Here is a 26,618-nt window from a genome sequence, read left to right as displayed (position 1 = left end):
ATTGGGAACTGGTCTTGGATTCAGGAAGACTTAAATTTAAATTCAACTCAGACATTTTACTAGTTATGTGACTCTGGACAAGTCAATTAATCTCTGTCTGCCTCAATTTCCTCAACTATAAAATTGGGATAATAATAGTACCTACCTTCTGGGGTTATTGTGAGGATCAAATGAGATAATATTTGTAAAGGGTCTAGCACAGTGCCTGGAACATAGTTGGGGCTGAATAAATGTTTATTTTTTTCTCTCCCTTCCTTCTTGCCTCCCCCCTCCCCATTTCTTCCTTCTTCCCTTCTCTTATGACATATAGTTGGTCTTACTTAAGTGCTTTAATATCTTGGGGTTCCAGTTTTCCCATTTGCCTTGATTATGCTTTTTATTTGGTACCTCAAGACAGGGACCCAACTACCTGTTTCCCAGCTTATCTTAAAGATTTTTTTTTGATGATTCATAACCAGTAAAACATTTCAAGCTTCCTCAAACTGTGATAGCCTTGGGCAGTCTGGATGGATAAATATCACATGGGTACTGCACACATTCTGGAAGGGATCTTTTGCTGATCTTCCAAGTTCAATTTATTCAAGTATCTGCTCTTTGGGCTTTTGCAAGACAACAGGGAGGAGGCCCACTTTATTTAAAGTTAATCTGGTAATTAGCTTTTCAATCTTTTCTCCTGGAGGTTGTCCATAGATAAGTATTGTTTTGCCAAGACCAGCCTGGGTCTGAAGGAAAAGAGACATTGACATGTATAGATCTATCATCTGTGGCTCTGACTCTTTTTGGGGGCCAATACTGAACCATAGAATCCATCAATTTTTGCAAGTAAGGCCAGCAAAACTGTGAAAATGCTGATTTTGTATACCCAGCCTTCCTTTTCTGTTTGATCTCTCTGGATTTCCCTTATGTCCTCTGTTCCTCATATTCTTTTACATAAAGGTATAAATCGAAATTGTCAAGCTTAAGGCTTCACCCATTGCCTGAACCTGATTAAATTGTAATTGGAGGGGCAGCTAGGTGGCGCAGTAGATAAAGCACCAGTCCTGGATTCAGGAGGACCTGAGTTCAAATCCAACCTTGTGGGGGGAAAATCCATCCTCTTCTCAATAATTCTCAGGAACTCAGCAGTGAAGTAACAAAGGCTTTATTTTCTTCTCATGAGAAGGAGGCACCCTAGTGTGTAGCTAGTGGGTGCCCAGAAAGGGGGCTTGCAGGCCCTGTTTTATACCCTAGTCCCTAACTCGAATGGACCTTCCCCTTTTTCATCACTGGTCAGGGTTACAATCTACTCGCAAAAACTAGCTAATCAGAACGCAGTATTCCCACCCCTCTTCCTTGTATGGGCATGACTCAGGAATGGACTTTATACTTCCTTATATGGCCACAACTCCGTAGCAGACCTTATTGAGACCAGGGCTCCTTGAACCATGTGACCTTGCTAACCTGAGGGGGAGGAGGGGATCTGAGACCTTTGTCCTACAAACAGGTCAGGGGAGTATGACTGACTTGTTATATCCACATTGAGAAGAGACAACTACCCATTTCTCACAGAACCTTAAAGATTTTCCGTTCCAATCCTGTTGAATTGTACACATGGAGAAATTAAGACTTGGAAAGGAGGAATGATTTGCTCAGTTATACAACGTAATAATATAAGTCCCTTGAAGGGAAGGACTATTTTTCCCCCTTTTTTCTTTCCTCCCTCTCTCCCTTTCTTTCTTCCTCCCTTCCTCACTACTCCTCTTCCTAGCTCCCCCTCCCCTTTTACATTACAATAACTTAAATGAAGTATTTAAGTGGTGGAATTGGGACTTAGGTTAAAGACATCTGACTAAATCTAAGAGTGCATGGTAATTAAAAAGGTAAAAGTTTACAAGGCAGCAATGTTACAACCAACCTATATTTAAAGAAACCACTTTAAGAGAAAATAAAAGGTTCAGGAACACAAGAGAGGGGAAAAGAAAGGAGAGGAAAAGAAAAAAGAATGGAGAAGAAAGGAGCAATAATAGTATAGATAGGAAAATGACTAGAAAGATGTATTGTAGGGGATAAGAATGTCACAGGGCACTGAGCATGAAGATACAGAATAATCATATTGGCAGGCGAGTCATTGTTGAAAGCAAAGCCTGCCCTAACAGATGGCTGAGAATAACACACTTCTATTCCAGGCTTTTGTGTATGTAAACTAGGGGAAGAATAACAATCATTTTGACACTCCAGAGAGAGAAGCACGCCTCAACATGTGGCCAGAGGAGTCAATTAAACTCTTAGTGCCCCAGGCGACTCTAACACAGGACTTTTTTTTCTTTAAACGTGGGGTCTTTAACTTAAAAAAAAGTTTTAATAACTAATTCAATCTAATGTGTTTCCTTTGTAATTTTTGTATGTCTTAAAAGACAAAATTCTGAGAAAAGATCTCTGGGCTTCACCAGGCTGCCAAAGATAAGGTTAAAACCCCCTGATCTTGGGAGTTCTCTTCTCTAATGAAACCTTAGGTACAAATAAACAACAGTAACAACAACCATGAAAAACACATCGGGAGAGCTAAATCACTGTATTGAAATATTCTAAGAAGCCAAATCTTTGGAATAGAAGATGGTTCTAAAGTAATAATGTTTGTAGTGAGTATTCGACTTTGTAAAGTGTTTTCCTATCCATTATCTCATTTGCTTCTCCTAACTTCGTGGTGAGATAGGAAGGCTGGGCATCGTTACAAACTTCATTTTACAATAAGGAAATAGAAATTCAGGGAGGTCATGTGACTTGCTCTTTCGCGGCCCCTCCTTCCCCAACTGAATTAGTGGTTATGCTGGGACAATAAAAAACGGGTCTCCAGATCCTTGGAGAAAATGGCTCTGTCCACTGTCAATTAAATTATATATCGTTTGATAACAGAAATCAGCTTTAAACTTTTGCTAAGCCCAATACAGCCTAGCACAGAGCATTGTACATAAGCACTTATGTCTATGCCTCTAGAAGACGTAAAAATTAATGGCAGGGACCATATCTAAGTTTTCTATCTTCCCTAAAGCCTAAAATAAATTGTTAGGCATACAATAGTTGCTTAATAAATATGTTAAGTTGAAGGGGCAACAAGGTATAGTGGAAAGAAAGCTAGTCTCAAAGTCAGGTCCCACTGCCAACACTTTCTGGCTGTGTGACTGAGGGCAAGTCAGTTATTGCTAGGTTACCTCTCTAAGGACAATTTTTAGAGAAAGTGCTGCTTATTGGCAGGAGTTTCCTTACCAGGCAGTTCCCTTTATTAAAGAAACCATAAGCCCAGTTCCTATCCTCTAAGTCTAAAATGCTTAAGTCTGAAAGACTTGAGTTCAAAGCCTGCCTCAGTCACTTACTAGCTGTATGACCCTAGGCAAGTCACTTAATCGTTGATTCAATTTCCTCATCTGTAAAATGGGGATAATAAAGGCACCTAAGTCCCAAAGTGGTGAAGATCAAATGAGATAATAGTTGTAAAGGCTTTACAAACCTTAAAGTTCTGTATAAATGTTAGCTCTTATTTTTATAATTTTTCCTCAACTCTAAAATGGGGATAATAATAAGACTACCTTCCAGGGTTGTTGTGAGGATCAAATGAGATATTTGTAAAGCGCTTAGCAAAGTGTCGGGTCCATAGTAAGTACTTAATAAATGTGATTTTAGCATATTTAGCACAATAAATGATGATGATGATGAATTATTGAAGTGTTTATGGGGGGCAGTTTCCGCTGAAACTACGACTCCCAGAAATCTTCGCGGAGCATGCGTGGCTTGCCCAGCCCTGGGGCAGGAGTGACGTCGTAGCTCGCTGGCCGCATCTGACCTGCTGAATCTGCCCAGTGTCCCGTAGGGAAGAGCTGGAGTAGGTGCGTCCGTTGTTCCGTCCATTTGACCAGGCTCCCACATTGAGAGTTTCGTGGCCTACTGAGTTCCCCCGAAGGTGAGCCTGTGGAGGGGTGTGTGTGGAGGGGTGTGTGAGGAGCATAGGGTCCGCCAGCGAGATCGTCCCTTTCGGGACCCCTAGTATTTACTTCAGGCTTCAAATCTCCCCCCTCCCCCCGCCATTCCACGTATTCCACGACCGACCCTCGGTGACAAAAGTTCACTCGTCTTTTCTGTCCAGATTCTTCTCTTTAGTCCAGCAGGTGCGTGATACCTTCACCCACTCTCGCCCTCCACCCTACCGGCCTCTCCCTTTTCTGCCCCCCTCAAACTCCCCCATATCTCTCCTACTCCCCCCCAACCCAACCATTCGCTCCCTTCCCCCAACCCAAACGTTCTCCCCCTTTCCCCAACCCTACCATTCCCTTCCCCTCCCCCCCCCAACCATTCCCACCGCCATCCTCAAACTTCCCGGTTCTCTCCCGCCCCGCCCCCCTCTGCCCCCGCTCCCTTTCCTGCCGCAGCCCCGGACCCCACCCTGCCCCCATGCGGCCCCACGTCCGCATGCCTCGCCTGTCCTATTCTCTGCTGTCCCCCAAATATGTTGCTATCTCGCCCCCCACCCACCCCCCGCCACGCCCCACCCATCTCGGGATCCTTCTTACCCCGGATCTTGTGGATACCTCCCATCTCACCGTCCGGCCCTCATCTGACCATTCCCCCTCGTTCCTAAGCCTTTTCCTTAGCCTTCAATGACCCCACACCGTCGATTTTGGCCTTATTTTAATTATATTTTATTTTTTTTAATCACCGAAAACGCTTGTTTTTTGCAGTCAACTAAAATACGTACTCTTCCCCCTCCCTCCCCCCGAGGAAGAAAGAAATATCCCCTGGGGACAAACACGTATAGTTAATGCCAAACAGATTTTTAAATCTGCTCCGAGTCCGCTTGCCCTCCCAGACGGCCACTTTTGCTGTAACCTCCTGAAATTCCCCAGCTCTTAACTAACTACCCACCCGCTCTTTAGTCGTGATGCTTAGGGCCCCCAGAAGCCTTTGTTTTCCCTTGATCCCCGGGAGCTACTTTAACTTCTCTCTATACTAATCCCATTCCCCAAATTGGAGGGGTTTCTTTTTTTTTTAAAACAGGGTTCTGCTGCCCCCCCCCCTTCCCCCTGGGCTTGTATTCTGTCTCGACTTTTGGAAGGACCGAGATCCGGGATTGGGGATTTCTGTCGCTGTCACCTGACCGAGTTTGTTATCTGCTTGGAAAGCTGTGGGTGGAGTGAACCAGGTCACCGGGAGCGGGGCCGGCCTCCTGTTTTGTAATCTATCTCTGGGATGGAGGCGTCCAGGGCAGTCTGTAAGCGGCACTTTGCAAGCTTAGACCGGGACTAGTTTTCAGCACCGTTTGTCTCCCCCTGCAGGTTACGCTTGGGCAACAAGGCTGACAAATATTTCCCTCAGAACGGTACCTGAGTTATGTAACCAGGAAAATAATGTGCCTTGAGGAGTATATTGTGACATGATAAATTAATCAGCTTTTTATAAGGGTTACACGCGCTGGAGGGGTAGAGGAGTACTGGCCACCTTTGGCCGAAATTACACTTGTTATTGGAAGTGGAGAAAAGAGGACGGTTTAGTTTGAAAAAATTTAAACTAGGAAAACCAGGAACAAGAAATTTGAATCTTGTAGAAAGTGAGATTTTTTCAACAAGAATCTAAAAGCTTCATCATTGTTACAAAAAAAAGGAATTGTGTTAAGTGATGGGCTTTACATGTAACCAATGGAGCAGTAACTACCTTCACAAAGTAGATAGAAATTGTTCATTCTAGGTCACTAGCAGATGAGTGTTCAGAAACACGAGTCCACCCTCCTAATTTTCCCTCAAACCTGAAATTGAAGGCTACTTCAATTATGAAAAGTCAAAACTGATTTTCTTGTCTTTTTTTAACATTATTTTTTTTTACTTAGGTGTTTTATTAATTGTACTTTGAATTAAGTAACTAGAGTGATGTATTCTCCCCTTCCCTCAGCTAAGCACTTTTATTATTGAATACTTTATTGAACACTGACTAGTTGTCATCTTTTACCTTTGGAAAATATATTTTAATTTTCTGACTCCTTTAGAAATATGATGTGATGGAAGTAATGCATTTTTCTACAGGATCACTCCAAAAATTAAAAAAATAATAAGCAATAATGACTATTAAAGAGTTTGTTACCATTTTCCCAACATGTTTAAGCTTTTTAGGTACCTTAAGTAATATTTTACTTTGCTGAGGGTCTTCGGAATAAATTACTTTATGGATAAATGACCTAAATGTATCTGGGGGCACTGGTAAAATTGTAAATTGGGGTCCAGATGATTAGTGCTTTTTACAATAGCCTCTTAGAAGGATGGAAAAGTGAAGTTGCCACTTTTTCAAAGCTTTCTGTGTTTTGAAATTACAGCCTAGGGTATGGTATAGCTTGATAAATATGATTTCCTTACTTGAAAAAAAAGCTAAAGCTTCATTGATTTTTTTTAAAAAATGGAATAATAAAGTCTCATCAACTTAGATTATCTGCATCAAACATATTGTGTTAAAATTTTAAACATAAGATTATCAGTTTGCAAATTGTACTCTCCCTCTTCTTTCCTCCTTTCTTGATTCATAGTGGAACTGCCTTTTAGAAAATGTCGAATTTTAGAGGCAGAAGGACCATTAAAAATTAATTAGTTCAATCTCCTCATTCCTTCCCTATCATGCTCAGAATTTGTGAAAGATAATGAAAAATTTAAAAAATCACTTCATAAAGCAAACTCTTCTTTTTTGAGATCATAGATCTAGAAGGAATAATCTCAGAAACACTCTGAACCCAACCCCTCATTTTATGGATGAAAAGACCGAGTTCCAAATGAGGTCAAGGGACTGTTTACTATAAATATTTTCTTATACTTAGATGGTTTTCTAGAATAGAATGCAGGGGCAGCTAGGTGGTGAAGTGGACAAAGCACCAGACCTGGATTCAGGAGGACCTGAGTTCAAATTTGACCTCAGACACTTGACACTGACCTCATTCTCCCCCCCCCCCCAAAAAAAAGAAAAGAACAACAAAAAAGAAGGGGGTTGGACTAGATAGATAACCTCTAGGTCCCTTCTAGCTAGAATAGAATGCTTTATGATTAATAAAAAGGCATTAGTTTAATTTAATTAGTTTAATACTTTACATTTCTCACCCAAAGTTGGTGCTTTCCTACCACTTTTTCTTGTACTGGTCTTACTTTCTCTTATATCCCCTAGTCATTGATAGAGGAGAGGAAGTCCACCCCTACCTCCATTCTTTCCCAGACACTCATTGGCTGTATACTCTCTTCCCTTCCCTATTTTAACCCCCTTGGGGGAAATCATCCCAACCCCATACAACTCTCCAGCCTAGATTCCTTTGCTTCCTTATCCTGTTGCTCCAACCCTGGATTACTTCCACTATTTGCCACACATGCTTCTATTTATGTATTGCTAATAGAGCTGGAAATAATTAGGAAACTCTGCTGATTGGTCATTCTACAGATTTATGGTATCTAATTTCAGCTTGGCCCTCTTAGCAGCTAGGCAAATGTTCTGTTCCTCCCTAATTGATTCACTATCCTACTATAGCTACTTTTTCAATCCTTCGTATTCTTCAAGCCTAACCCCCTCCCCACCTTCTCTACAAAGGGCCTTACCTCATTTTTCACTGAAAAAAACTGAAAGCATTTGATGAGAGTTCCCCCCCTGAGCCCCATCTCATGTCACTCAGATGTCTTCATTCATTGTCTTCCTTTTTCACTCCTGTCTTGATGAAGAGATAATTCTTCTCCTTGCAAAGGCAAACTCCTCTGTATTCCCCCTTGGATCAGACTACCTCCCAACTTCACCAATAAATTACTTAGACTACAACATGGTCAGACCTGTGCTTTAGGAAGATCAAAGATAAGAAGGGGATCAGCAGATTTAGCTGAATGCTGAAGTCAAAAACCAGTCACGTCCAACTCTTTGTGTCCCTATTTGGGGTTTTCTCCGCAAAGATGCTGGAGTGGGTTGTCATTTCCTTTTCCAGTCATTTTACAGATGAGGGAGACTCATGTAAACAGGATTATGTGACTTGCCCAGGGTCAGCTGGCTAGTAAACATTAGAGAGTGGGTTTGAACTCAGGAAGATGAGCCTGCTTCTTGACTCCAGAACTAGTGCTCTATCTACTGCCCCATTTAACTGTTCCAGAAGCCAGAACGCAGTTAAGAGTAAGAGGAAAGGAAGTGGAGGCACCTGTTGTAGATAAGCCTTATCAAGGAGTTTAGATAGTATTAGGAAGGGAAGGAGAGATAGATATAGGACAACTATATCCTCAAACAACTCACTTGATTCATCCATCCCATAGGTGCCTGCACTTCTAAACCCTTTTCCATCTGGCTTCTAATCTCAATATTCAACTGAAACCCCCTTTGCCAAAGTTATCAGTGATCTTTTTATTTCTGAATCAAATGATTCTCAGTACTGATTCTCCTCGACTTCTTCGAAGCATTTGACAATTGTTCATCAATTTAAAATTATTCTCTCCTCTAGTTTTTCAGGACACTTGTTCTCTCCTTGTTTACCTATTAATTTGACTTCTCTTTCTCATTTTCCTTTGCTTGATCTTCATCCAAGTCATGTCCTTTAACCATGTGTGTCCCCACCCCAGAGCCTTAATCTTGGCTTTTGGGTTTTTTTTGCTTTTTACTATTTCACTTGGTGATATCATCACATGCTTTGGGTTCAGTTTCCATCTTTATGCAGATAATTCTCAGATCAATATATGCAGCCCTCATCTCTCTGATGAATTATAGTCAGATATCTTCAGTGTCCTCTTGGACATCTTGAACTATGTCTTGTAAACATATTAAACTCAACCTGTCCAAAACAAAATTTAGGATTTTTTCACCTAAACTCTTCCCCTCTTTGAAACTGCCTTGTTATTTTTGTGGGTACTCTTATCTTCCCAGTCATCCCAGGCTTTCAACCTTAGTATTATCCTCAGCCTCACTTTCACTCATTTGACATATCCTGTGAGTTGCCAAACAAATCTTATCATTTCTGCCTTAACAACATTTCTTATATATGTTCCATTCTATTCATTCAAATAGCTGTAAAACTCCTTCACCACCTATTTTCAGGACTACTAAGACATATTCCTGCCTCAAGACTCTTCTCATTCCAGTCCATCTTCCATTCTCCTTCCAAGGTAGTTTTCCTTTTTAAAAAATTTATTTATTTTTCAATTGAGCATTTTTTCACTCTTTTCACTACCCCATTTGAAAAGAAAAAACTCCCCACCAAATCCATGTAAAATATATGCGTGTAGTCAAGAAAAAAGAAATGCCCCTGTTGGCCATGTTCAAGTGTGTGTCTTATTCTGCATCTTGAATACATCAGGAGGTAGGTAGCATATTTTTCATCAGACATCCTTTGAAATCATTGTTGATCCTTGCATCAATCAGCTCTTAAAAGAATTGTTTGTCTTTGAAATGTTTTTTGTTATATAAATTATTCTGCTCACTTTTACTTTGCTTTTGGTTCATAGAAATCTTCCCAGTTTTCTCTGAAACCTTCCCTTTGCCACATTACTTAAGGCACAGTAGTATTCTGGGAAGGCTGTTTGGGTGGCCTTTGCTAGTCTGTTTAGCTTCCAATGCCTTTTCCTTTCAGATTATCTTTGTTTACCCCTTCTTCTTTGTACTTAAATTATTTCCTGCTTGTCTCTTCCTTTACAATATATACTATTTGAGGGCAGGGCCTCTCATTTGCCTTTCTTTTTATTCCCTGTCCTTAACACTGTGCCTGGTGAGAATAGTAAGCACTTCATTAAGTGCTTGTTAATTGACTGAGACTTCAGGTTCTGGAGGGAGGATCAATTTTGTCCCTGTTGTTGAGTCACTGTGACCTTGTCATTTAACTTCTGTGACCTAGGTTCTTTATAAGAAAAGGTATTACTTTTTCCTCTTTCTTATCTTACCTTTCCTAAGCTTATATAAATAATTGTATCAAAATTTTTGCAAAATTGAGGAAAAGGCTAAAAACTTTCTGGTAGGTATTCAAAACTTCCAAAATCCGACCCACTTTATCTGTCCACACTGTAAGTCATTCTTGGGCTCAATCTTAAACCTTTGTGCATATTTTCCACTAGTGTCTCTTTTCCCTTTAATTTAAAAAACCCCCCAAAACCCAACAATTTTATTTTCAATGAACTTGACAAACATCAATATGTGAGCATTTTCACATATGAAGAGCAGAAAATAAGATTTTATATGTGTGAGGGCCAAAATTTGATATTTGGAGCTTTATTTGGGTGACTCGTCAGAATATTGGGGTCCTGGAAATAATGAGGGACCTTTTAGGTTCACCCTCCCCTCTGAACTGCCCATTTTAGATATTTCTCCCAGGCCAATAAGAAAGGACCCATACTGCTTTAATTCACAGAAGGATCAGATTTTACTATTACTTGGGAATTAATTAAACAACAAAGGTAAAACTAATAAAAATCAAAGATAAGGAAATAGGAAAATAGAAATACAGATAAATACTCTTAACTTTAAACTTAACCTATGCAATCCCCAGACCGTTTCCAATTAATCTAGTTCAAAGGAATTTAGGGTTTTCCGTAATTAACTTTTGTTTTGTGTGGTTTTTTTTTGTTTTTTTTTTTTTTTGGTGAGGCAATTGGGGTTAAGTGACTTGCCCAGGGTCACACAGCTAGTAAGTGTTAAGTGTCTGAGGCTGGATTTGAACTCAGGTCCTCCTGACTCCAGGGCCGGTGCTCTATCCACTGTGCCACCTAGCTGCCCCTTTCCGTAATTAACTCACCAAAGCCTGGACAGTCTACAGTCGCCCTCGCCTGCCAATTGCCTCACCAAAAAAAAAAACAAAAAACCCTGAATCTCTCTTATGGAATATTGTTTTGAGTATAAAATTTAGCAAGATTAACACTGCCCTGCGTGTCTGTGTCCCATGTGGATATTTCTGCTCACTTCTGTGTATTTTTAAAATGTTTCAACTGAATTCTTTTTTTCATCACTATCATTACTCTCTTTCCCTTCCCATACCAAACAAGAACTCTCCCTTGTGACAGAGAAGTATTATCAAGCAACACAACAAAACAAAACAAAATCACACATTAGTCATATGATAATGTATGTCTCATTCTGTACTTACAATCCATACTCTGCAAAGTAGTGGAAAGCATGTCTCTTAGGTTGTCTGGTGTCATGATTGTTAATTGCATTGGGTAAATTATTTTCCTGGTTCTTCCTACTTCACTATCATTTCAACTTAAATCTTCCCAGGCCCCTCTGAATTTCATCCCTTTCATAATTTCTTTTTCTTTTTTTCTTTTGGTTTTGTGGGGCAATGGGGGTTAAGTGACTTGCCCGGGGCCACATAGCTAGTGTCAAGTGTCTGAGGCTGGCCCTGAATTCAGGAGGACTTGAGTTCAAATCCAAAAGAAAAAGAAATTATGAAAGGGATGAAATTCAGAGCATCGGCAAAAATCAGAGTCACACCTGTCTTTTGTTTTGTTAAGTGACTTGCCCAGGGTCACACAGCCAGTGTCAAGTGTCTGAGGCTGGATTTGAACTCAGGTCCTCCTGAATCCAGGGCCAGTGCTCTATCCACTGTGCCACCTAGCTGCCCCCCCCTTCCATAATTTCTTAATGGAGCAATAATAAGATTCCATAACATTCATAATTTATTTAACTATCCTTCAGTTGTTGGGTACTCACTTTGTTTCCAGTTCTTTGAAACAGCCAAGAGTGTTGCTCTAATAATTTTTGTAAAATGTGATTCCTCCTGCCTTTTTTCTCTCTAGGACAAAGGATAGATGTATAGTCTTGTGACTTTTTGGATATAATTCTAAATTGCTTTTCATAATGGTTAGACTAATTCACAGCTCTACAGAGAATGCATTAGTTTGTTAATCCTCCCATTACCCTTTTAACAGTTCTCATTTTTGCCAGTCTTGGTATGAGATGGAACCTCAAAGTATTTAAACTTTATTTCTTTTATAATTCTCTAAGTCAAAAGTGATAATTCTGTTTACTCTTTGTCTGTGCTTATTCCCTTAATTTCTTGCCTGCCTCCTTGCTGGTTGCTAGCATTTCTTGAACTATATCAGATAATAGTAATGACAATATACATCCTTGCTTTACTCCTCATCTTGTTGGTACGACCTAGCATTTCTCTCTCCTACTGATCATCTTGGTTTTTGATAGATCCTACTTACCATATTAAAGAAAGGCCCATTTATTCCTCTACTTTTGAATATTTTAACACAAATGGGCGTTGTATTTTCTTGAGCGTCTTTCCTATATCTATTGATACTATTATGATCACATATAGTTTTTGTTGTTTTTTTGTTGTTATGGTGAATTATGTTTATAGGTTTCTTATTATTGAACAAACCTGATATTTCTTATATAATTTAAACCTTGTCATAATGCCAATCAATCTTATTTAATAAATTGCTTTAACCTCTTTGCTAATGCTTCATTCATTATTTTTTGCTACAATATTGATTGGAGATAATGACCTGTAGTTTTCTTTCTTTTCTTTCTTCCTGGTTTAGGTTTTCCTGCCATATTTGTCTTAAAGAAAGAATTTGGTAGGATGCTTTCTTTTGCTATTTTTGCGAAACTTAAATGAAATTGATGAATAGTTACAAAAGATATAAAATACCCAGATGAACCAAAAAAGAAATAGAATGAAAATAGTCTAATATCAGAAAAAAATTGAACAAGCTTTAAAGGAATTCCTAGAGAATAAAACCTATGTTTCTTGTCCATATTACCTCATAAGTTCCTCAGGAGTCTTCTTCTAGGTTATCCTTTATTTCTTTTTTTTTTTTTTGGAAATTTCTATTTTTTATTTTAATTTTTAAAAAATTTTTCATCATAAAAGTATTTTATTTTCTAGTTATGTATAGAGATAGTTTTCTTTTTTTTTTTTCTTTTTCTTTTTTTTTTTTTTTTAGTGAGGCAATGGGGGTTAAGTGACTTGCCCAGGGTCACACAGCTAGTAAGTGTTTTAAGTGTCTGAGGCCGGATTTGAACTCAGGTACTCCTGAATCCAGGGCCGGTGCTCTATCCACTGCGCTATCTAGCTGCCCCTAGAGATAGTTTTCAACATTTGTTTTTATAAGATTTCTAGTTCTAGATTTTTTTTCCCCTCCATTCCTTCCCTCCTCTCCTCCCTAGGACAGCAAGAAATTTGATATAGTATATATGTAGAATCACATTAAACATTTCTGGATTAGTCACCCTGTGAAAGAAGAATCAGAGCAAAAGGGAAAAACCTCAAAAAGGAAAAACAAAAAAAGTAGAAATAGTGTGGTTCAATCTGCATCTAGATTCCACAGTTCTTTTTTTCTGGATTTGGAGAGCATTTTCTATCATGAGTCCTTTGGAACTATCTTGGACCATTGTATTGCTAAGAGTCAAGTCTATCATAGTTGATCATCACAGTGTTGTTGATACTGTGTACAGTGTTCTCCTGGTTCTGCTCATCTCACTCAGTATCAGTGTGAACTTGTTTTTTAAAAAATTGTTTGATAACTATTTTTTCAATATAATTGGTTTCTTAAATTTTTTTCATTATTCTAAGAAGGGGTCCATAGTTTTTACCAGATTATCAAAAGAGGGGTCCATGAGACAGAAAAAGTTAAGAACCCCTGATCTAGGCCTTTTTACATTTTCTAGGTACCAGTTCAGTACTTGAGCTATTTTTCTGACCATCTCTCACAGTATGACCAACTAGCCCCATCTTCTTTTCTAGTTATGTATTTCCTGGATGGTAATCCTTTACTTTACTCCTTGCCTAAAGGTAATCAATCAGCTCTGCTGCTATACAAAGATGACTACGCCTTTCCATCTGGCTTATGGTTGAAATCTGTATGTGTTGGTCTTCACTTTATTAGAATGTGAGCTTCATGAGAGCAGAGACTGTCATACTTCTCAATTGCACAATTTATTCATTTGGTCAGTCATTGGAAATATGCTGCAGTGTCATGATAATTATAATAGTTAACATATCTTTCTATGGTTTGCAAAACACTTTATGTACATTGTATTATCATTACAGTGAGCATATGAAATAAATGTTATTTACATTTTAGAGTTAGGGACCTGAGACCCAGAGATTTTAAATAATTTGATAGCTAATAATTGTCAAAAAAAGAAGGATTTGAACCATGTCCTCTTGACTCCCAAGTATAGTACTCTGTCATTCTATACTCTGTGACATATTTATCCCATGAATCCCTCCATTGCCCTTATTGTACTCTGGGTCACCCACAGCTTTGATTTTTCAGGGATTGTGGTGTACAAAAGAGGTATTGAACTCAGAACCAGATTAAAAGGTAATGGGAAAATGTTTAACAAAATAAATAAAAATATAATACAGCATAGATAATGTTAACCTGTGGGGTTTTTTTGGGGGGGGCCAATATGCTTGCAGGAATCAATTTTTGTTTGTGTTTGACACCTCTGGATTAGGAACCACAGAACACCCCTGAGAGAATACTGCTATTGAAAGTTAGGTTTTGTGTTGAGGAACATTTGGGGACTATTAAACATACTGTGCAGTTTTTCCAAATGTGATCCAGCCTGCTGTCACCTTCAGTGCTGAGCCCAGCTTGTTGGCCACCTGCAGTGCTTGTCCTAGGGAAGACTAATATATTTGGTGTACTGGCCGTCCAACTGCACACTAGATTCTAGATATTATGTATCTTTCATCCATTTGTTTTGTTTTATTTTAGTATGGATTGTTAGAATTTTTTCACCAATCCTGGATCTTTGAGGAGGCCCTGCAATTTTTCTGAAGTTTGATACAATCATTGTAGTGTTATCTGAAAACAGGAGAATCTGGAGGACATTACCATTTCCTGGAATTCCTCTTCTATTTATCTGCTGTGCAGGACAACTATGTAGTGAATACCTTTTGTGAGCATCACTTTGATGTCTTGCCAGAAGACAAAGGTCTATAATAATGTATATGAAATAGGCCTGTAATTGTGCCACAGTGTGTATATGTTAATGCTTCTGTAGTTGGCCAGTCAATTTCTTAGAACATGGTGAGAATGTTGTCAAAGCTTTGCATTATGTGACAATTACTGACAATTTTGATGGGTTGACTGTGGGAGAACTACTTAAGAAATTAATGTTATGATCATAGAAATGACAGAGGGTAATGGATGACAGCATCTTCACATGAGTTAATATTATAACGTCACTCCAAGGACCATTAATTTTGTTATTCTAGTCATACTTGGATCAAATGAGATAACATATAAAAAACTCTGCAAATCTGAAAGGGGTATGTAAACATTGTTTTCATTATTGTTATTATTATCATCATTATTATTCTTCTGTTCTCAAGGAGAAGAAAGAATAATTTTCTCATACTTCCCTACATTTCCTTTCCTCTTGTGTGATCTCTTTTGGTCTAGTGGTCTTTTGCTTCTCAGGATGATAAATTATTCTTAACTTCCTCTGTAAGCTGTAGCCTGCCACTCATTACCTTGTCATCCTGTAGGTAACATTTGATTCCTTTCCTTTTCCTGTAGCTTTTTTAGTGCCCTGATGGTTGTCTAAAGGAATTTAAGAATAATTGTTCTATAAAATGTCAGTTGGTAATACGGTATAACTACTGAGAGCAGCAGGGGACTCAGCTGTTAAAAATAATGACCTAGTTGAACATGCTGCTGTCTGTTTCAGTTGGTGAAAATATATTCCCATAATCCACTTTGTCAAAAAAAGCTGGATTCTCCTTTCTTTGCCCCCATCCTTTCCTTTCTGCTCAGTCTGTTTTCTGTACAAGACACTATGGAGGAATTTGATAGTTTGAAATGGTTGGAGTCTAGAAAAAACTGAAGTTAAAAATGAACTTGCCTGAGTTTGCTGGAGAAGGGCTCTGTGCATCTAGTGTTTGTGTTTCTGGAAAAGAGTCATTTTTGACTTTCAAGTTTCTTAAATAGTTATAATCAGTGACACTTTCATGACTTGTTTTTTTGCTTCTATTTCACATTAGCAAAAGGATAGTATTTAGAATTGAAGTATAATGGGACATTTTGGGGGGGAACCATATATTTTGAATATGACATTATTAATTTTGGATCTCTGATTTACAGGCATTGTTTGTAGGCCATTTGGGCATGACTCTTTTATTTACTATTTAGTATAGGTTGAGTATTTAAAATATTTTGAGTAGCTGAGTATATGATTTGAACTTTTAAAAAAAGACTATGTATTGTTGTTCAGTGGTTTTTCAGTCATGTCTGATTCTGCATGACTGCATTTTGGGTTTTCTTGGCAGAGATATTGGAGTAGTTTGTTGTTTCCTTCTCGAGATCATTTTACAGTTGAGGAAACAGGCAAATAGGGCTAAGTGACTTGCTGAGGATCATACAGTTAGTAAGTGTCTGAGGTCACATTTGAACTCAGATCAGCCCATCATGCTCTAATAAAAGCTCCTCTTTAATACCTGGGCTATGAGGATTTCTCTGCAGTTTTATAGCTTTTCACAGAGACTAGTATATCCACAAAGTACAATCTCATGCCTCATTTAGATGGTGAGATGATTTCTGGGTTTTGTGAAGCCTCTTGCACTAGAGTCTAAGCTCTGGCAGATTCTTCCATGGCTGAAAAGGCATCAAAGGAAGTTCTGGCAGACTCTGCTCTCCATTGGCCACATCAGATAAGAACAGAAAGGCTAATCACGAGTAGGATGGCCATTTATTTGATTCTGAAGTTTTTGGATAAGTTAATCCATGAAACAAGGAAAAAATAAAATGACTCTCAGTCCTTTGTGGTTCTCTTCAGCTCTTACAGTGATTGTGGCAAAGTAGTAGAAACAGGGGCAGAAGGCAATAAGAATCACACAATCTCTAAATATTAACAGTGGTTGGTTTTCCAGATGGGAAGAACTGAAAACATACCAACCTTTATAGTCTTTCTATTAAAAAAAAACACAACAATCCAGAAGGCAAAAAGAAATTTTAGCTAAATGGAAGAATGGCTCTTAGTCCCTCTTTGGAAAGGCAAATAAAGCTGATGGAGTAGGTTTTACTGTGTCCAAAGGCCACAGGAAACATACCATGGTGTACTTGGTCATCTTAAATCTTAATTGCTCTTATGAATGTTTTTCAAAAAGTCCACCATGAAAACTGTAATTTATGTACCAGCATCAGTAGCAGAGTATTAGGAAGTAGAGAAATTTTATGAGGCCATCAACATATCATACTTGGGGAAATCAGTGCAAAGGTAGGAGGGAATAGGTAAAGCTGTCGAAAAATATGGTTGAGGAGAGAGTGGCCTAAGGCTTGTATATATTACATGGAAACTTTATCCCTATACATAATGAATATTGTATTTGAGAAAAAAACAAGAGGTACTAGACACGGTGAATACCAAATGACATTACAAAAAAAATGAATTATCTTTTAAGTCCTTCCAGGTTTCTCTGAAATCCTCCTGCTCATCATTTCTTACAGCACACTAGTATTCCATTACATTCATATACCACAACTTGTTCAGCCATTCCCCAGTTGATGGGTATCCCCTCAATTTCCAATTCCTTTCCACCACAAAAAGAGCAGCTATAAATATTTTTGTACCTGTGGGTCCTTTTCCCTTTTTTTTTTTTTTTTTTTTTTTGCGGGGCAATGGGGGTTAAGTGACTTGCCCAGGGTCACACAGCTAGTAAGTGTTAAGTGTCTGAGGCCGGATTTGAACTCAGGTACTCCTGAATCCAGGGCCGGTGCTTTAACCACTGCGCCATCTAGCTGCCCCTACCTTTTCCCTTTTTTATGATCTCTTTGGGATAAAGACAATAGTGGTATTTCTGGGTCAAAGGGTATGCACAGTCCCATAGCCTTTTGGGCATATGTGAACTTTTTTTTTTATCATAAAAGCATTTTATTATTTTCTAGTTACATGTAGAGATAGTTTGTTGTGACTCTCATCCCAGTCTTTTGTTTCCAAGTTCAGTGCTCTTTTCAGTATGGCATTGAAATATGTGGAAGCTTGTCTATTAAAAGATTCTTTTCGTTGGGTACACACATCCAACACTGTTATGTGCTGTATCTCTCAGGCTGGAAATAAATAATCTCAGCATCACTGATATAAGAACCATGTCATTTATGAAATAGGTGGTACAGCTCAAAAAAAAGCATCATATTATAATGTGTGAGAGTGGTGAGGTAATCTGTGCTCAGGTTTTGTCAGAGCTTTATTACAATACCGTGTTTACTTTTGGGTTTCATACTGAAGCATTTTATGGGAAACTTGGAGAAGATCCAGAGAAGAGGATCAAAAATGATTAAGTATCTAGAATAGAATATAGCCTCTTAAGAATACAGAATAAAACAGGGCAGGGTTGAGTGGGGAATTCAACTATGCAAAAGAGATATATTAGGGAAGGCAAAAAGCTTGTTTTTATTTGCACTGAGAACAAAATAGGGAAGAATAAGTTTAAATTGCAATAAAAGAACCCATATCTGATTGCTTACCACCTCAGGGAGGGAGGGATAAAAATTAGAACTCAAAACTTTAAATAACAGTGTTTATTACAAGAAAAAAAATTTCAAAAAAAAAATTCTTTCTAATTTAAGATCTCCGAGACACTGGAATACAGTTTGAAGAAAGGTTGTGGGATATATTTTCTGAAAAATGTATAAGGAAAGAGAAGAATGTTTAAAGATTGATTTGTTCACAATCCTGCCTGGGAGCAGCAGTAGGTGGACTAAATGATCCCTTAGTCCCTTTTCATTCTTTTGAGCTGAAAGTTTCTTTTCTCCTGTGCAGGTGTGTAAAGTTAATGCTCATTTAAAGAAGAGTAAGTATCTAATAGTACTGGCACATTTTCTTTCTTTTCTTTTTTTTTGGTGAGGCAGTTGGGGTTAAGTGACTTGCCCAGGGTCACACAGCTAGTAAGTGTTAAGTGTCTGAGGTCGGATTCGAACTCAGGTACTCCTGACTCCAGGGCCAGTGCTCTATCCACTGCGCCACCTAGCTGCCCCCACATTTTCTTTTAAGGAATCTTGATATGTGATAATCTAGATTAATGTAAGATACATACATTTCTGTTCTCTAAAAGGTATGGACAGAACCCTCAAAGTCAGGCAATCTGGCTTCTTGGTCCTGCTAACTAGCCAAATGATTTTGGACAAGTCTTATATAAACAAAAGGATTCATACCCATTTGTGCCTCAGTTTCCTCTCTTTGATTTGTTTGTTTTTCGGGGCAGTGGAGGTTAAGTGACTTGTCCAGGGTCACACAGCTAGTAAGTGTCAAGTGTCTAAGGCCAGATTTGAACTTAGGTCCTCCTGAATCCAGGGCTGGTGTTTTATCCACTGTACCACCTAGCTGCCCCCAGTTTCCTCTCTTTCAAATCAGAGAATTAAACTATTTGATTTCTAAAGGCCTTCTTTGGTTTTATTATTTTGTGATTCTCCTTACATTCATTTTCTGAAGTCATACCTTTTTTCTTTCAATCCTGATGTATTAGACTTTTGGTTCTTAACCATTTTTGGTGTTCCATACCCCTTTGGCAGTTTGGAGAAGCCTATTGACCCCCTTCTTGTATTATTTTTATTTTTTTAATTTCAGAGGAAATGCTATATTTCAGTTAGAGAAAATAAAGATGGAATTTTTTATTTTATTTTATTTTGCCATCCAAGTTCACAGACAACCTTAGACCTTAGAAATCTATCCTTAGTTCCCTTGGGGATCCAGGTTAATTACTTCTGCATTAGACCCTTCTTACATTAATACCCATTGAAGAAGAGTATCAGATGTGACTTAGATTCCAGTTTGAATCTAAAATCAGCAGGCATAGCCTAACTAGTCTAAAATAAATGACCTGCAGTGACAACCAGAAGTCCTACATCTGCCATAATAACTAAGCCAGTGGTGGCCAAACTTAATTATGTAAAACCCTGGAATTTAGTTCTTGCTGTTGGCACCCCACCCAAAAAAACCCCAAACTATTTAATGGTAGAATAAGCAAACACAGCAAAACTGTCTGCCTTCATGTGTGTTTTCAACCAGTGTAAAGAACTGCCAGCAATTGGTCAAAACCAATAATTTGACTAAAGAGTTTACTTAATGAGTTATCAAATGTGCCTAGTAGTAGATAGCAATTAGTTGTTTGTCAGTCCTCCTTGGCAGTTTTTTGAAAAATAATTCATGACTATACAAGGGTGTTTTTTTTTAATGGCTAATATCCATTATGGATAATTCAGTAAATTAAGATGTTTGAAGAGACAAGAAAGCAGAAGTGTTGATAATCAAGACTTTGATGAAACATCTGCAAACCTTGTTAGAGTGTCAAAGCCCAACAAAAAAAAATTCAAATATAGGTAGCATTATGTGATGTTTGTTTGAACTTTTATTGGTCTTGGTGCAACATATGTCTTCTATTTTAAAAAATAGTTCTTTGGTTCTGGTCAAAGTATAAATGCATTTATAAATATGACAGCAAATCTAAAAACAAAGTCTTAAATTTTGAAACTGAAAGCCCTTTGAAATCTACTGAAATCTAGCCATGTCAGACAATAATGCCTAGCTACATTACAAATTCTAAAATGAAATGACCATTGCTTTTATCATTTGGTTGGCAGAAATCAGGTACGATGTAGATCATAGCCCCAGGGTCTCACGTTCATTTATTTAAGTGGTTTGTTGACTACTTCAGTGACAGCTTTTTTTTTTGTTTCTCCCAATATTTACCATACTTTATTACCCACTTTATGTATTTTGTTTCTCTTCAATAATGTATATCTTTCCAGGGTCATATTCCAGTTTTGATTCTCATCCCATATGATCAAATCACAGCCATTCCTATGCTTTGGGCATTTGTGTTTAGATTTCAGAGGCTATGGGTTTTATTGCTGTCAAACCTTTTTTGGATTTTTCTTCTATAGATGAGACACACACAGAGATTATATGTGCACTGATATCCTTATCTAATAGCTACTGTTGTCTCTGTGTTATCTGGTTTGGTGGATTCCTTTTCTTCTTTTTTAGTTTAAAGCCCCTTTGATTAGATTTGCAAGACTGGGTAGATATATTTTTACCAATTCACCTTATGTTAAGCTTTAATCCAGAAAGCCAAATCTAGTTTTCATTTACCAGCTTCTTCATCAGCTAGCTGTTCACTTTTCTATTCTACCTTGCCTTCTCTTGGCAACAGTGATGAAAGTACCATCTGTGCTTAAGTCTTAAGTTGTTTTGTTTTTTTTTTCTCCAAGCCTTCATAAGCTTTCAGTGTTCTCTAGAGATCTTATAATTTGTGTACATGTGAATCACCAGAAGTTGGTAGTAGTTACCTGGTTTGAAAAATCTAGTAAGGTTCTATTTGTCATATCCTGGATACATGCCTTGAAAAGGTGGCAGAACCCTCTATTGTCAGTTTACAAATAGCTGCCTCAGCATCCTTTAGCATTAACTATACCATCACCCCAAACTTTTTTTTTCTTTTGATCCTTTCTAATTGACTCAATATCACGTTGGCATCCACATCTTTATTGGACAGTAAGTAGTTGCTTTCTTTTCAGAGGGCCAATTCCCTCCTTTTTGGCAGAACCAATTCATTGTTACCTTTCTTTAGTTTCTTAAAGGAACAAACACTTCATTCTTGATAACTTGGATTGTAGAGAGGCATTCTTTGAGCCCCCTTTACCTTCTCTTCCAGGAGGGAAATTAGCCCATACTTTTGTTGTAAATAACATTTATTTGGCTAAGACTGGAAGACAAACATTCTGCATTCTATGTAGGTCACTGCAAATATTTCCTTTGTGTTCATGGCTTCTGGAAGTACTATCCTCAGTCTTTTGTTGTTCTTGCTAATAGTTTCTCTGGTCAATTCTAGAGCACTTTCACCTAATTAGTACCATCTTGCCTCCTTAGCATCTTGACAGCCAGACTTCACTTCCTTTCCCATTCCCTACCAACTTCATTTTTTATTCTCTTTTCCCTCTGGTTCCTTCTGTTTCTCCTGGGGTTGATATTTTTTCTTTCTTTGCTTACATTTTCCTCTTCCCCAAATTCCCTTCCAGAAGTTAAATCTCTAGCCATTTACACAATTACAAAAACTTCCAAATATTATTTTTCACAATTTTTTTTTTCTTATTCAGGGGCCTCTGGACATGTGGAGCTAAGGGCTTGGGAAATAGATTTAAGGTTGAGAGATATACCTAGCAACAGCATTGCCAAAACGAATCTGTTGAAAAGAAACCTAGAATTTAATGTCCAAGGCAGACAAGAATGAGCTGGCCAATGATCAAGTTGTAAACTCATACAAGTCAGTAAGAAAGAAAACAAGAAGGAGCTAATAAGGAATGACTTTTTTTCTTTTTTCTTTGGCAGTATATGAAACCAGGATTAACTAATAAGACCTCATTAACATTTATACTTCATTAATTTTATTCCTCACCAACCTTAGGTATTAGCTATCTGTATGCATTGTGTGTTCTACTCTTCAGGCTGAAGATCATTCTCTTTGCTGAAGCAGATAGCTACCAAAGAGTTCTTTCATATTTTTCTGTTAGCATTATGTGATGTTTGTTTGCTTTACAAAGCAAATACACAATCCTGGGTTTTTAACTAATTTGTGTCTCTGTGTAATCAGTTTCACTTGATATTATTGCTTTAGTTTTATCATAGTAAACCTAGGGTTTTCAAGATAATATGCAAGTTTCAAGATAACTAAAAATTGTATACTATTAACTACTGCTTTGTAGAGAAAATTGGTTATAAACCAAAGGAGAAAAGAAGCCATTTCCCAAAATGAGATTTTTTTTTTTTTTGCATGGAAAAGGCCTTCTAGCTCAGAGGTAGATAGACACATTTTCATATGCAATTTGTGGTATGTAGAGTCTTACATTTATTTTTTAATGCAGTGGTTAGGATTTTAGAGCTGATTTGAGGAATCTGAAATTGGAAAAATACAGTGGATAGCAGAGTGTTATTATTAAATACGGTGTTGAAAATCTGCAGAAACAATTTTTCCTTTGGGCTCTGAGGCAGAAAAATATTTCTATTCCGAGGTATTTTATGTAGAAGTTACGCCTTCTGGTCCTGAGGGAGCCTATTTTAAGAACATCTTCCAGTGGTATTTGGTGTTCAGTATGCCAGTGTTGGGCTTGAGTCAGCCCCTCATTATTCTTGAGCTTCTTCTGCACCATGCTATTAAGTTTGTTCTAGCCTCAAGCAAAAGAAGTTATTTTTCATAATACCACATTTGATCACACTGCACTTTGGAGCCCGAATTGCAGTAAGATACATTGCTCTACTGACATTAGTTTATTTTTCCTGCTTGCTTTTTAGTTTTACTGGTTATAGCTATTGCAGTAGTTGCTGGTCAAATAATAACATTTAAAAGAAAGAGATATAGTTATGTTACCAGTGTAACACAGAAAACAGAAATATATAGGTTAACTAAATCATAATCCCAAAGAGAACAGGGGAAAAGAATCTTTGGGAAATGAGCTGGCAAAATGCTTATTGTGTAGCTTCTATAGAAGTTGGTGCAAGAGGAATCTATCCATCCCTCTCTTTTCTTTATCATCTCTAGAACTTATTTTTCCACCAATAGGAGGGGTAAAGTGGAATGAATTGGAAGGACCATTTCAATAGGGCTAAAGGGGGAACTTGAGAAAATTAGTCTTGTTCCCTATTTTTGGGGTTGGACTATAAGAACTATCCAAGACGTGAAAAGAGACATTTATATTTATAAATCTATCTTTGGAGTTTACTATGAATAGGGTATTGATTTTGTAACTCCTGGAAAATACTAAGTTGTCTGTCATTTTATTGTGTGGTATGGTGTGGATCTAGAACAGATACTACTCATATTGTCCAATTTTAGTGGTACCTAATAAATGTTTTCTAATCTCTCTATATGTCTATTAAACCTCACTTATAGGAAAGCCAACCTGTGCTTAAACAGAATGTCATCTGTTAGGATAGGATGTATTTCATCAAGAAAACAGCTGGTTAAATTTAATTTAAAAACCTTTAGTGCCTAAGCCACAAGGCACAGAGAGTACAACTTTAATTTTCCCAAAGCCACATTGAGTTTGCATTTCTGTCAGTTTAAAAACATCTGACTATTTGCATGGTACCGATAGAGAATGAAGCTGGCATCTTTTCAGTCATTTATTAAAATACTACCACCAGGAATAGAGTGGCAGTTTTGTTCTGAAGTGATTGTTTTTGTCAGCTAGAGCCCAAGCAGTTGTAAGATACGACTTTAATTGGGTTCTGTTAAGTGTGTGCTATTTGGATCCTTGAGAATAGGGAAGCTTTCAGAAAACAGGTGTGTCTAATGTGAACAGCTGGATTGGGGATTATTAGGGGACCGGATTTCCTTTCTGGATCCACTCTTAACCTTTATGCTTAAATTACTGTGCACACCTTTTAAGATGTGTGCTTTAATATCCTCGAAAAATTGGTTGCTTGCTACTTTTGTGTCATAGTTGTGAGGATAAATGAAATTAGTAACTGAGTGAGGTAGATTAGTTGCATTTTTAAAAGAAAAAACAAACATTAAAGAAAGGGAAAAAAACTGGTTAGTTCTTGGTTCAGAAATCCTTTGCTCGGGCTTTCTATCCCCTGTTAATTGATCAAGTCTGAAAATTAGTGACTAATGGTCACAGAAATACACTGAAACCTCATGTTCTATTTATTTGGTTACCTCATGGTTTAATTATTACCTGGGCCCTATTATAGTTAGATTTGATTATGAGAAGCAAGCACTTGAAGGCAAGGAGTACAATGTATGAGCATGTTGGAGGTATTTAATAAATAAATACTAGTTAAATTAAATTGAAAAATTTTTTCAGTCTGACCCTGTTTGTTATTTTGGTAAAACTAAAGGTATGTCTAGTCATTCTCATGTTTAGATTGCAAGATTTCTAATGTTCTTTTTTTTTTCTCTAAGGTGAAGGGATGGCGTTTGTGAAGAGTGGTTGGCTGCTTCGACAAAGTGAGTAATGGGTTTTTATCTATTTTTATACCTTCTTAACAAATTCTAGAATAGAAAGTTCTGTTATGTAACACTTTTAAAAGTAAACATAGAATTTTATGAATAGGTTCTTAATTTTTCTCGAAGAATTTTCATGGCTCCCAGAGCTCATGGTATAATGGGGGGTAGGGAAACTATGACCCAGCATTGGCTTTGGAGTAAAAATATCTGGGTTGAATTTTAATTCCAAGACCTGTTAATTATGGGTAGGTCATATAAGTCTTTGGGTCTTATTTGTTCCCTTTCCTCAGAAAGCTAAGTTTATATATAGCTTGTGTAAAGAACCTGGTCCATTTTGGATGTGGGCCTTGCTTAAACTATTTGTGGAACTGAAAACAATCCCATTTCTGAATTGTCCAAGTATTAGACATAGTGACAAAGACTTAACCTATAAACTCCATAAAGGGCAAGGACCAGCTCTTATTTATTTATTCATTCATTTTTATTTGTTTATTTTTTGGTGAGGCAATTGGAGTTAAGTGACTTGCCCAAGGTCACACAGCTAGTAAGTGTCAAGGATCTGAGGCCAGATTTGAATTCAGGTCCTCCTGAATCCAGGGCTGGTGCTTTATCCACTACACCACCTAGCTGCCCCCAGCTCTTATTTAAAAGTAGGAACTTAATGTTTTTGAACTGAATGAGTTTATTGAGTTTATACAAAAAATTTTAACCCCCAAAGAATCTTATTGAACAAATCATATTTCACACTTAAATGCAGGGAAATGAATGGGAGATGGTTTTTTCCTTTTTTTTTTTTTTTTTTAGCTCAAATCAACATTTAATGTTCTGTTTACCTTTTTGTTTCTGCAGTGAATGCACCACACGTTAGCGTATATTATATGTGAAATAGTGCATTGGACATTGCCAAAATTTTATTTTACTGTGTCCTCTTTTATTTTTTGATTGCCTAGAGAAAGTTCTTCAGTAGCCTTACAAAGAGCCAAATGGGATATTTTTTTTTTAATATTACAGTATTGTTAAATTAGAGAATAAGCTGATGTGTTATTTTGATTCAAAACAACATCTTTCTGTTTTATTCAGGCACAATTTTGAAGCGGTGGAAAAAAAAACTGGTTTGATCTGTGGTCAGATGGCAACCTAATCTATTATGATGATCAGACAAGGCAAAATGTAGAAGATAAGATTCACATGCTGGTGGACTGCATCAACATCCGAATGGGAAATGAATGTCGGGGTAATAGAATTTTGCTTCATCCTGTTAAAGTCCTTTCCTTCTATTTCCTTTGCTTTATTAGCCTAGGAGACATTTCTATATTTACTATAACATTTTGTACTTCATTAATGGATTTGAATAAAACTCTTATTTAAGTCCTATAGGAAATCCTATGTTTAATGTTTAATCTTAGGATTCCATGTAATAGGAGTTTATCAATGGGCACTGTATGACACAAGTTGCATTTCTGCCAGATACATTTATGTTTGAATCTGTGAAGGGTTCCTGCTCTCCAAACCTTGTAATAGTGAAAAGGTACAAGTCAGTTTGCGATACGTTGGAAGTTTAGTTTTGTGTTTTTTCCACTTTTTAATAGTTAACCATTATGTGGGTTGAAAATAACACATTTATGTTTAAATTTGCTTCCTAAGATAGTTCAAAATGAATTATTTCAGAATTTTAAAACTTTATATTTCACCCTTATGTTTTTCA

General features: G+C 37.5%; 1 protein-coding gene across 1 annotated transcript in view; it reads left to right on the top strand.

The window, feature by feature from the left end:
- Positions 1-3,787: 3,787 nt before the first annotated feature.
- The window catches only part of PLEKHB2 (pleckstrin homology domain containing B2), a 39,305-nt gene continuing 16,474 nt past the window's right edge, over positions 3,788-26,618 (top strand). Inside the window, 4 exon segments of the mRNA XM_043993092.1 lie at positions 3,788-3,934; positions 24,869-24,913; positions 25,994-26,013; positions 26,015-26,147. Of these exon segments, the coding sequence (XP_043849027.1) occupies positions 24,877-24,913; positions 25,994-26,013; positions 26,015-26,147 (190 nt within the window). The 5' untranslated portion in view covers positions 3,788-3,934; positions 24,869-24,876.

The sequence above is a fragment of the Dromiciops gliroides genome, chromosome 3 (assembly GCF_019393635.1).
Source record: "Dromiciops gliroides isolate mDroGli1 chromosome 3, mDroGli1.pri, whole genome shotgun sequence".
NCBI lineage: Eukaryota > Metazoa > Chordata > Mammalia > Microbiotheria > Microbiotheriidae > Dromiciops > Dromiciops gliroides.
The sequence above is the reverse complement of the archived record's forward strand: the minus strand, read 5'-3'. Positions and strand labels throughout refer to the sequence as shown.